This window comes from Geotrypetes seraphini, chromosome 10, assembly GCF_902459505.1.
Source record: "Geotrypetes seraphini chromosome 10, aGeoSer1.1, whole genome shotgun sequence".
NCBI lineage: Eukaryota > Metazoa > Chordata > Amphibia > Gymnophiona > Dermophiidae > Geotrypetes > Geotrypetes seraphini.
Window position 1 is genome coordinate 49,643,183 of NC_047093.1, and position 12,475 is coordinate 49,655,657.

General features: G+C 45.0%; 1 protein-coding gene across 2 annotated transcripts in view; it reads left to right on the forward strand.

The window, feature by feature from the left end:
- Nucleotides 1-12,475, forward strand: part of PTGES2 (prostaglandin E synthase 2) — a 74,869-nt gene that overhangs the window by 30,717 nt on the left and 31,677 nt on the right. For both annotated transcript variants that reach the window (XM_033960592.1, XM_033960591.1), the window contains exon 2: nt 11,775-11,969. In XM_033960592.1, the coding sequence (XP_033816483.1) occupies nt 11,898-11,969 (72 nt within the window). In that variant the 5' untranslated portion in view covers nt 11,775-11,897. The remainder of the gene's footprint in view (nt 1-11,774; nt 11,970-12,475) is intronic.

Below are 12,475 nucleotides of genomic sequence, written 5' to 3' on the forward strand. Positions count from 1 at the left end.
ACCAGTTCCTCTGGACGAGCGAGGCCTGGGATTTTATTCCCGGTACTTTCTTGTACCCAAAAAGACCGGAGATCTCAGACCAATATTAGATCTCAGGGATCTCAACAAATGTCTGGTCAAGGAGAAGTTCAAGATGTTATCTCTTGCCACCCTATTCCCTCTTCTTTCTCAGGAAGACTGGCTATGTTCCCTCGATCTCAAGGAAGCGTATACTCACATTCCAATTCATCTGATGTCCAGACAATATCTTCGCTTTCTTGTCAATCAACATCATTACCAATACAAGGTGCTACCATTCGGCCTAGCCTCCTCGCCCAGGGTATTCACCAAGTGTCTGATTGTGGTCGCAGCTTATCTCCGCTCCCACAACTTTCAAGTCTTCCCTTACCTGGACGACTGGCTCATCAAGGCTCCTTCTCCTCAGTCCGTTCACAAAGCCACCGATCAGACCATTTTCTTCCTTCGACTGTTGGGGTTCGAAATCAATCTACCCAAGTCGCACCTCATTCCAACTCAGCGACTTCAATTCATTGGAGCCATTCTGGATACTGTTCAGATGAGGGCTTTTCTTCCTCCAAACCACCTTCACACCATCCTTCATCTCTGTCAGCAGGTGTTCCAGCAACCTTCCATCTCTGCGAATCACATGATGGTGCTCTTGGGACACATGGCCTCCACAGTACATGTCACTCCCTTCGCACGTCTCCACCTGCGTACTCCTCAATGGACCCTAGCGACTCAGTGGTCACAAGCGACGGATCCTTGTTCACAACACATATCTGTGACCTCGTCTCTTCGACAGTCGCTTCTTTGGTGGTTGAAATCATCAAATCTATCCAGAGGTCTACTGTTCCATCTACCTCCTCATCAACTGGTCATCACCACGGATTCCTCCCCCTATGCATGGGGAGCTCACTTGAACGAGTTCCAAACTCAGGGGTTTTGGACCACCCAGGAAAAGAAACACCACATCAATTTCCTGGAACTCAGAGCGATATTTTACGCCCTCAAAGCTTTCCAACATCTCCTTTTTCCTCAGGTTCTTCTCATTTGCACAGACAACCAAGTTGCAATGTACTACATCAACAAACAGGGAGGGACGGGATCCCGTCCCTTATGTCAGGAAGCTCAAAGGATTTGGACCTGGGCGACTGCTCATCACTTATTCCTGAAGGCAGTCTACATCCAGGGGGAACAGAATTGCTTAGCAGACAATCTCAGCAGAATCCTTCAACCTCACGAATGGACTCTCGACCCCTCGACTCTCCAGTTCATTTTCTCTCAATGGGGCACTCCTCAAGTGGATCTTTTTGCAGCTCCCCACAACCATCAACTGCCCCTGTTTTGATCCAGACTTTACTCTCCTCACCGTCTGGAACCCGATGCATTTCTCCTAGATTGGACCAATCTCTTCCTTTATGCATTCCCTCCTCTTCCGCTCATGCTGCGCACCTTATTCAAGCTCAAGAGGGAACAAGCCACCATGATTCTCATCGCTCCACGGTGGCCCAGACAGCATTGGTTTTCCCTTCTACTTCAACTCAGTTCCAGGGAACCCATACCTCTTCCTCTGTTTCCTTCACTGCTTACTCAGCATCAGCGAACACTGCTTCATCCCAACTTACAGTCTCTGCACCTGACAGCTTGGTATCTCTCGGGCTGACTCCAGCGCATGCTCTCCTTTCTCAGCCTGTCCGTTCTATTATTGATGCCTCCAGGAAACCATCTACTCTTCTATGTTACCAACAAAAGTGGTCTCGCTTTTCTTCCTGGTGCCTGTTACATCACCATAATCCCATATCTACAGCAGTGGGACTGGTGTTGGACTATTTATTGTCCTTATCTGACTCTGGTCTTAAATCCTCTTCGATAAGGGTCCACCTTAGTGCCATTGCAGCTTTTCATGAGCCGATTCATGGAAAACCCCTCTCAGCTCATCCCTTAGTTTCAAGGTTCATGAAGGGCCTTTTCAATGTGAAACCACCTCTTAAAGCCCCTCCTGTTGTATGGGATCTGAATGTGGTTCTTTCTGCGTTGATGAAGCCTCCTTTCGAGCCGTTGGCCTTAACGCATTTTAAATTTCTAACTTGGAAAGTGGTCTTTCTAATAGCTCTCACTTCTGCCAGGAGGGTCAGTGAGCTCCATGCACTGGTGGCGGATCCACCTTTCACTGTTTTTCACCATGATAAAGTTGTCCTCCGCACACATCCAAAATTCCTTCCTAAGGTTGTGTCTGAATTTCATCTTAACCAATCCATCGTTCTACCTGTTTTTTTCCCAAAGCCTCATTCTACTCCAGGTGAACAGGCTTTGCATACCTTGGATTGTAAACGTGCTCTGGCTTACTATCTTGATCGCACCAAACCTCACAGATCATCTCCTCAACTATTTTTGTCATTTGATCCTAACAAGTTGGGTCATCCTGTATCTAAACGCATTCTGTCCAATTGGCTTGCTGCTTGCGTTTCTTTTTGTTATGCTCAGTCCGGCCTGACACTGGAAGGTTCTGTCACGGGCCACAAAATTAGAGCTATGGCAGCGTCTGTAGCTTTCCTCCGTTCCACTCCTATTGAGGAAATCTGCAAGGCTGCTACTTGGTCCTCAGTTCATACTTTTACATCTCATTATTGTCTGGATGCATTCTCCAGACGGGATGGACACTTCGGCCAATCTGTTTTACAAAATTTATTTTCTTAATGGCCAACCTTCCCTCCATCCCTCTTTTGTTAGCTTGGAGGTCACTCATCAGTCAAGAATATGCTGCCTGCTTGTCCTGGGATAAAGCACAGTTACTTACCGTAACAGGTGTTATCCAGGGACAGCAGGCAGATATTCTTGCGTCCCTCCCACCTCCCCGGGTTGGCTTCTTAGCTGGCTTATCCTAACTGGGGACCGCGCGCCTCTGTCGGGCGGGAAGGCACTCGCGCACGCGCGGTGCGGCCTAGCTAGAACTTTCTAAAGTTCTTAGAGTGCAATCACTCTAAAATTGTCCGTACCGGGGCTCCGTCGGTGCCGTCACCCATCAGTCAAGAATATCTGCCTGCTGTCCCTGGATAACACCTGTTACGGTAAGTAACTGTGCTTTTCAGGCAATTCTTTTTTGCTTAAGGCTTAGTCCTTGAAAACGCCTCAGGATTTTCCTTGAGCATAGGACCTTGACACTAATAGATGTATGAGGTCTGTACATGGGGTGGGGGGGAGGGAGATCAGGTGCACTTGTAAATATTTGTGAAGTATATTCTTTTTCTCAATAAGGAAGGCCTCTACATATTCATTGCAAGAGTGTTTAGATGGTAGGTAAAGGAGGAGGTCTTGAGTTATAGTTGTGAGTTTCTAGTAAGTCAGAGTACTGTATATTGGACTGAAGATGGGACTTAACTTAGAACCAGTATGTGTAACAACTATATGCAGCTTTGTCAAAATAAGATATAAATTAAAATAAAATCTATATTGTCACAATGCATGTTATCCAGCCAACCTAACTGTCAAAACCTGACTTGTGTCCTGAGCTCTTACTAGTTAGCCCAGACAGTAAATGAATGTGTGCTCTGGAGCTGAGTGATGTCAGGCAGTCTCCAAGAAAAGCAAGTTGCAACCTGTATTCGTGAAGGGTCAGGTTGCCTATACAATTCTGGTATACTGTATACAGTCTCTGGTCTCTGCATCTGTTGGTAATGTGGTATACACATATAACTGGAAGCAATCTCTGGTCAGCATAGAGCTCATAGCAACTTAAACATTTTACATCATGTGTGGAATGTTCTAGTAGAGGCCAATCGACAGGGCCGGATTTAGATGAAAAGAGGCCTATTCCACTTATGAGGCCCTTTCGCCTCCCATTTTTAAGTTTGTAAATTACATGAGAGATAATAAAATACATCATTACTGTGATATATATCAATATATTAAATGAAACATGTTATTGGTACTAACCTTTATAAAAAATGCCCCTTCCTATGTCCATAGTGCCCCCAGTGCGTCCTTCCTCACCTCACCCCCCCTCCAATGCCCGCCTGCCTCCCATCCCCCTTCCATTGAACACCCCCCCATGCCATCCTGCCTGCCTGCCTTCCATTAAACTCCCCCACCCCCCATCCGATGCCAGCCTGCCTGCCTCCCATCCCCCTTCCACTGAAACCCCCCACTCCACCCCCCGGTGCCATCCTGCCTGCCTGCCTTCCATTGAACCCCCCCCACCCCCTCCGATGCCAGCCTCCCATCCCCCTTCCACTGAAACACCCCACCCCACCCCCCCTGATGCCTGTCTGGGCCGCCCTGTCCTGACGGATCCACGTTTTGCCTCTCTCCCCGCGGGGCTGGGCTTTGCCCAGCTGTTTCCGGACTAACGTCTTTCCCTCCCCGATCCTCCTCCCAGGGCGAGAAAAAGAAAGGGATCAGCCGAGTCGGTGCCCCGTTGCGGCCGGAGCCGGTTTCGATCCCGAAGCGGAACCGAGGTAACTGGGGAGCGGCTAAAACCTGAACTGGAGGCAGGCGCGCGCGCGCCCCCACCCAGGGCTGAGACCGATTCCCCTCCGGAGCCGGGAAAGGGGTGGGGTGGGGGGAGAGAGGAGCAGCGGGATCCGATCCAGAGCTGGAGCACGTGAGCAATTCGGATTCCCCACCCCCAGCTGAATTTTGATGAGTCGCTGGCGCAGGCGCCGTGAGGAGTGACACAGAAGCACACCTCACGCCACCAGGACTCATGATATTTCAACAGCGCATGCGCGCTCTAGGATTTTATTATTTATGATATAATCATGAAAATATAAAATAAAGCACGTAATATACATTTTAAAATATGCAAATTAAAACATGTTAAGAACTTACTTAGAATTCCGCGAAATGAAGATATTGTCACAAAAAAATTTTTCAATAGTCTATAAACACTTCACTAAAGTATTGAACCTACTGTACTCAAAAGGCGAGAATCAAATGATCGTGTACGCAATCCTAAAATAAGAATCTTTTCTAATAACATTAACACGTGTTTCATATTATCGAAGTAACACGAATATAACCGAACGTTGGGATATCAATAGGTCTGTTCGTTTGTCTGTTCCAATCTACACCAATCTGCACTTTATTTATGCAAGAACAAACCAGAGCTTAGTAGCATAAGGCACGTCAATATTTGCCATAGCAATCAGTGAACGTATGAACTATACTTTAGTACAATCTAGTATATACAAACGAACAGACCCAATGAGCCAAACGCGTTGATCTTAACCAATACATTTTATGTTTGTTTATTAGTCATATGCATAGAATTTCTCCTTATTTTTGGTTGTGTTTTAGTGTTCACTGTTTTAGAATAGTGTAATTTTAATTTTGCTAACAATTTGAATGTTGGTCCCTCTTGATCTTGAGGCCCTAGGCTGAAGCCTAGTTAGCCTGTAGGAAAATCCGGCCCAGCCAATTGAGCTTCAGTTTGTATTTTTGGCTGAAATTAAAACTCCCTGCCTCTGCAACCACTGTGTCATCTTCCCACCACCTGTAGCCCCTCCCTAGACCTAATTTTGAAGTCCTGGTGGTCTAGTAGCTTCTTTGGAGCACAAGCAATCCCAAATCACTCCTATCCCCACCAGCTCCAGTCAAAATGACTGCCGCAACTTCTCACAGAAGCCTTGTGGCAGCCATTTTGACATTAAAACCAGCATGGACTGGAGAGAGTGGGGATTGCTTCTGTCTATGCTGATTCCAGTCTCAATGGCTGCTCTGTTACATAAACACAGGAGTCTATACAATAGGTAATCAATTGGTGCTCACGAACTGCTTGCAGACTGGTGTCAATCGACAGTGGAGTTTAGTGACCTCTTCAGTTTTTCCTTTTTCAAGCAAACTGAGAAGGTGTATTTTGATCTGCTTTGGTTATTATTTTCAAGTATTTTTCTTCAGTTTCATGGGGCTTCAGTACCTAGAGGACCCCCATTTTTGGGGCTACTGTGCCAAGGAGAAGATGCAGTCTCCGCAAGGGCAAACTGCAGCTCGCAGGGCAACCCCCAGATATGCCTGATGAGCCAGCCTTCTTTGGGTTTCTTTGAGGTTTGGGTCTATTCCCCTGGGAGCCAGCTCACTTTCTGATTTATTAGAGGCTTGAGTACAGGCTGTGGGGCTCCTGTGCGATTCCCCTTGAGTTTCAGGGAGCTGGCTGCATTTTAATTTCCCCCCCCCCCCCCGTCGTGCCGTGAGGATCTCTTTGGGGTGGATTCCTCAGTCTGTGTCTTTCTGACTAGCAGCTTGAAGATCTGTGGTGGATTAATTCCAACAAGGATTTTAGGCAGTCTTCTCCATTCAGTCAGGCAAAGCTGACACAGGCAGGCACAAGCAAAGCATAGCAAGTATAACTCATTCCCTATAGGGAAAATCAGGGGTGTCAGAAAAAGTTTATTTTTAAAGATTTCTGGGGCCAGAGCTAGGGTTTTCCTCTCCAAAATCCCTTTCCCTGAGTTTTTGAACTTCAGGAGAGCCCCCATGGGTCATGTTTTGTACAAATTCACTGGTGGTGGCCATTTTGGACTTTAAACAATCTTTTTTTTCCCTAATTTTTAAATCTCCATCTGTCTCAAAACACCTCAATTTTGGCTCAAAATCAACTGGGATGGACTCCTCGGGCTGTTCTGCCCCTATATCATGCCATTTTGTTCAGGATGATCAGCTGAAGAGTGTCCATGTACCACGTGCTTTGAGGCACACGAGGGGCAGGAGCCTTGGGCTCAGCCTCCTCTGGATCTTCTAGGTCTGGGGAACCACAAGGGGTCTGAGTGATAGGGAAAAAAATCCCTTCCAGAGACTAAAACAGCAAAGACACAAAATGGAAGTGTGTGGATGCTGCAGAGCCCAGGAGAAACCAGTCTGAGGTCCTGCAGGGGTCTGTGGGGCCCACCTGTTCAAGAATTTACCCCAGAGTTTGTGAATCTCTTGTGAAAAGTTTATTTGATCGGTCTAGGATGCACTGCGCTGTCGGCATTTGTCCAGGGAGAGATCCCTCTTCTGGAGGCCCCTCCGCCGTGAAGGAAGCTAGCTCCTCAGCCTAAGCAATCAAGCGGAGCATTACTGGCAAGATTGTAGGTCAGACTCCATGCCTTTTATTGTCCCAGGATTCGGCTGCTTTCCTGGAGGATTCTGGTTCCCTGTCGGTGACTGGGAGTCGAGAGACAATTGCTCTCAACCCAGTGAGAAGATCCATCGGTGTGGTGGCTTTTAAGTCTTCTACCATCCCACATGTTACAGATGTGCTCAGGGAGTTAGTTGGAGCCCCAGTAGTCATCTACTTCACAATGCACAGTCATGAGTGGCATAAATGCTCAGACCTCTTTTTCTCTTGTGCATCTGGATATCACCTTGCTGGTCACTGAGCAATGGGAGACTCTGGAAGGCTTCCTGAAGGTGGCCAAAACTATGTCCAAACTTTACCCTATGGCTCCAGAGTTTCAGCAACTGTTTAATCAGCCAAAGGTGGATTCCACAGTGGCTCAAGTGACTAAACAAGCCGTCCCTATTGAGGGAAGAGTGATGTTTAAAGGATGCACAAGATCACAAAGTGAATGTGGTTCTTAAGAGGCAATTTGAAGAATTCTTAGCTAAAGCCATCAAATCCAAAGGCGAAGCACTTCTACAGCCAAAGAGACAAATCGGGAAGGGCAGGGTTAGACATGTTAGTTCAGCCCTAATCGGAAGAGAGGCTTCTCTGTTTCCACCGTGGCCCATGGTGGGCCGGGTCATCTACAGAATCATGAGTCACCTGAGATTTGTGATCCGGTTAGCCCCAGACTGGCCTCACTGGCCTTGGTTTGCAGATATAGTGCATCTCCAACGAGACAGATGCATCGAACTACTGGTTCACATGGGGCTTCTCAGTCATAGACCAATTCCCATGGAGAACCCAGAATGCTTTGGTCTTATGGCCAGGCTCTTGAGTGCATGGCCTTAACTCGTAAGGGTTGTTCTGAAGTAGTGATTTTAACTCTTTGAGCAAAAAAGCCATCAATGTTTGTGGCTCACTCTAAGGTTCTACAGAGTGGACATGTAGCTTGAGAGGGCGCTGCTTGTAGGTCCTCGGTTTTGCAAGCAGGCTCATCTATCCTACCCTAGACATCTGACACTGCTTTGGTACATCATCTAATGTACAGATTCCTTGCTTTATGTAGCAGAATGAAAGATAAGGTTCTTACCTGGATAGTTTTCTTTCTGTTAATGCACACATGAGTCTGTATGACGCACCTATTGTGTTTTGCAACTTGCCTGCTTTCTGCCGTGGACAATTCTATACCTGGAACTGAAGTTCTCCTCTTGTCAGTTAGTTAACCATGTATGAATAAATTGCTAATAAAGTACTGAGTTTGAGCTTTGGAGCTCCTTTTGTGTTGGTGTTAGTTGCACACAGCAAGTTGGTTCATTGATAACATCTATGTTGAAAGTTCATGATAATTATTGTCCTATTTCATGAGTTACATAGCAGAACAGAAATGTATATTATCTCTGGAGAAGTTCCTAATGCCTCTCCTTCTCTCTTCTTCTGTTACAGTGGAGATGGATTGCTTTGGTACAAACTGAAGAGGGCCCTATACTCCACTGGTGAATGATTTGAAAGATATGATTTGCAACCTTCTGCAAGCAGTTTGCGAGCACGGATTGAGAACCTAATCTTTTCATTGCAACCTCTCATGGGTACCTGTGGCAGACATTTTGATTGCAGAGCCAGGTGGGGAAGGAGCAACATGGGATTGCTTCTGCTCCAAAGTAGTCAGCTTTGAAGATGGTGGTGGGGAATTGGCAACTGTTTCAGCTTTGGTTCTGACCAAAACTGAGTAGCAAATTTCAGCTGCAGATTCAGTTTCGGTCATCTTCTATGCTCTATTGCTGAAAACCAGATGACATCTGCAGCATGTATGGTGGTTAACACTATTGCATGCACAGGGTTTTCAGGCTTGTGTCTGCTATAGGAATCCCTGGCTGGAACCCTCTCAGCTCTGAGACCGCTATATGCTTTATATCTTCAAATCCTGGGTTTGAAGCAAAGCTGCATGTGTAATTAGTTCATACGTGCTCTGCAGCAGTTTGATTTGGTGTTGGCATAGTAGGCAACACAAAAGATTGGTCAAGCTACCCTGCAATACCAAGGATGATAAGGCCAAACTGGATCTCTTCAAATCACTAGATTGCTATCCTGTAGACTATGAGTAGTCAAGAGGAAGCAGTTCATCCAGCTCCAAAACCCCTATCGCCTTTCTTTACCTGAAGAAAAGTAGATAGTTTGCAATCTCTTGTGCTGCCACAAGATTAAAATATAGGAATTCTTCACTGATCCACTACTGGGTGAAAGCAGCTGGACAGCGGTCCCTCTTCTGAGTCAAACTGTCTGCTGAGAGTGTACTTGAAGTAGTCTCATGAATTGCTACGGGAACTTGCAGCAGCTATTTTTTCCAGCGAGACTGTGTGGGCAGGAGAGTAAGAGGATCACTCTTGCCCTGACCACCAGTGATTAAGGTAGGCCTGGGGCAGTCTTACACTGACTGCTTCTCTGAGGGAGGAAAAGAGGGAGGGGAACACTTGTTGTTTCTACAGCAGGGAGGAAGGAAGGGGCACATGGTGATTCTACAGCCGGCTGCCAGCCAGGACAGGACCCAGTACCTCACCTCAGAAGAGGAATCGCTCTCATCCTGGCTTGGCTCACCACAGTAATGGACCACCAGGATTTAAGGTGGACCCAAATATAAACCGAGACCCCTATTTCTGGACCCAAAAATCTCGGTATATACAGTATCATCTCTATAGCGCTGCCAGATGAATGCAGTGCTGTACATTACATTAACCATATAAAACACAAGTCCTTTCTTCCAGAAGGCAGTGGGGTCTAAAACTGCCCAAATTCTTAACTAACTTTTTGAGATCTGCTGGAGGCAGAGAAATACAGAATCCTGGCTCTACCACCTGTTATATTGGTGGTGATGTCAAAATCTTCAGGTTTTTCCCTCTGACTCCATCTGCTTGTAGGGGAATTTAACCCACTAGTCTGGACTGGGCTAGCAGGATAAGGAAATTCAGGTTAAGGTAGATTGAACATTCTTAGGAAATTGCTTCCTAGCCTCTTCTCAGTGAGTGGTTACAAAGTTCTAGTAGTCGTATTTACAAAGACTAGGGGACACTTGATGAAGTTACAGGAAAATATTTTTTCGCTCAGATTAGTTAAGCTCTGGAAAAGCGAATAGTGTAGCTACTCCTTGGGTTTTGGCCAGGTACTAGTGACCTGTATTGGCCCCTGTGAGAACCGGCTACTGGGCTTGATGGACCATTGGTTTGACCCAGTAAAGCTATTCTTATATTCATATTGGTCTTGGCAAAGATTGAAATAATGGTAAATAATGATTTGACTCATTAGAATGAACTTATGAGAGAACATATAATTTTTCATGTGATTGCACCTGCATCTGCTATGGAAATTGGTACTTAAGAGATTTCTAGCTTATAAATAGTTTCAGTCTTGTAGTCACATCTGAAGAAGGAAATTACTTGATACTGTATATTCTTGATGAAGTGTGCTAATTAAATATATGAAGAACTTACAGAGATTGAATTGGTAGAGAATCTCATATCCAGATAAGTGACAGACTTGTCATCTTGTAAAGTAGTGAGCTGTTATTATCTGTTGTAACTCTTATAATCATTATGCACCTTTCTATGAGGCCAATGTACAAAGCTACTGTGAGCAGGAGTGCAGAAATGGGTTTGGACCCCCAATCCAACTCCCTTCCCTGATATTAAAAAACAAACAAACCAAAAACCACAAAAATCCCTGGTGTGTAGCAGCACCCTCTTCCCATCCCTCTCCCTGGTCTACATTGCACTCACTCCTGTTTCTGCTGCCATCTTGAAAAATGCCAGCTCCTGACCCTGTGCAGTGCATCCTGGAAAGCATTAAGTGCAATCTGTCTGCAAAACAGGGGGATTTTTCCTTTATTTGGATTAAAGGTAAAAATTCCCTTATCTGGCAGACTGTCCCAGAATACACTATGCAAGGTCTGATGCCACCATTTTCCAAGATAGTGGCATGAAGACAGGAGCAGGTAGGCATCATTCTTATCTTTTCAAAGTATGCTAGAGGGGGGAAGGAGTCATGGTGGGTATCGCTAGATACTAGGGAAAATTTGTTTTCTCTCAGGAGAGGGGGTATTTCTACACACCAGGGTTTTTTGTTTGGTTTTGTTTTTTGTCGAGGGCAGGGTATTAGGTCATGGGAGGTAGGAAGGGTGGAAGAACACCAGACTACTAGAGCTGTTGGTGCTGATGCAGACAAATCACAGCAACACAATAACAGCTCATGTATTATCAGGAGGAGGACATTTAGCAATGAGTTGAGGATTACTGCGTGCTCTTAATGTGACAGTAACTTGCATGCATATTGCTTACTGCATTGCGACAGTAAATTTTGGAGCTAATTTCACTGTTGAAGCTATGTGGTAAACCATCGTTGCAGAAAACCACATAGAGCTATGTGTCTGTGGACCTTGTGTTCTGTACTCTGTTAATGCATTAACAACAAAATAAATTATGGCTGAAGACTGTGCTATGAGACCACTCTTTTGCATTAGATATTCACCTTTTCTTGATAGGTTATTATCTCTTTCAATAAAGTTCCATTGAAAATATGTTAAGATTGCAAGGGTCTAAGGGGTCTCTGAATATGGAATACTATAGGAGGGTAGAAAGCAATGATTGCATCAGTGAATTCAGATATTACATAGTATTTAAGTACGTTAGTATTCTCTATATTTCAGCTCCCAGATGGTGTTCCACAACTGACTCTTTATCAATACAAGACGTGCCCGTTCTGCAGTAAGGTCCGTGTCTTCCTTGATTACCATGATCTACCCTATGAAATTGTAGAAGTGAACCCAGTGATGCGACGTGAGATTAAATTCTCCATTTACAGGAAGGTACCCATTCTCATAGCACATGCAGAAGAAAACCTGGTGAGTGTCTGTGCCAGAATACTACAGGAACCCCAGTCTCTATACTTATCTAGGAAGCATACGGTTTTCTCACAGGCTATACTTTCACCCATAGTTTGTGTAACCCTGAATTGAATACAGTTTTGATAGTCTGTTCAGTTTAAATCTTGAAACAAAGTCCAAGATTGCTGCTGCCTCAGTGAAAAATCATCTTTATTTGTTATTTAGCTTAGTCATAGTGTTTATGATCTATCTGAATCCTAGCTTCAAATATTTCCAAATTGTGCAGCAAAATTGCAGTAGATGTTGTGAGAAGTTAAATACTTATTCCTACATAATAATCTATTTAAGTTTGTATTCTGGTGAAAGTTCAAATATGAATTACAATGTTTAATCACATTTATGTAGGAATAAATTTTTTTACCCTTTCATAGCTTTGTTTTATAGACTTCATTTCAGAAATGACAGAGCTGAAATCTGTCAGAATAAGTGTGTTACTTTAGCAGAGGCAGGTGTAAATCACCATT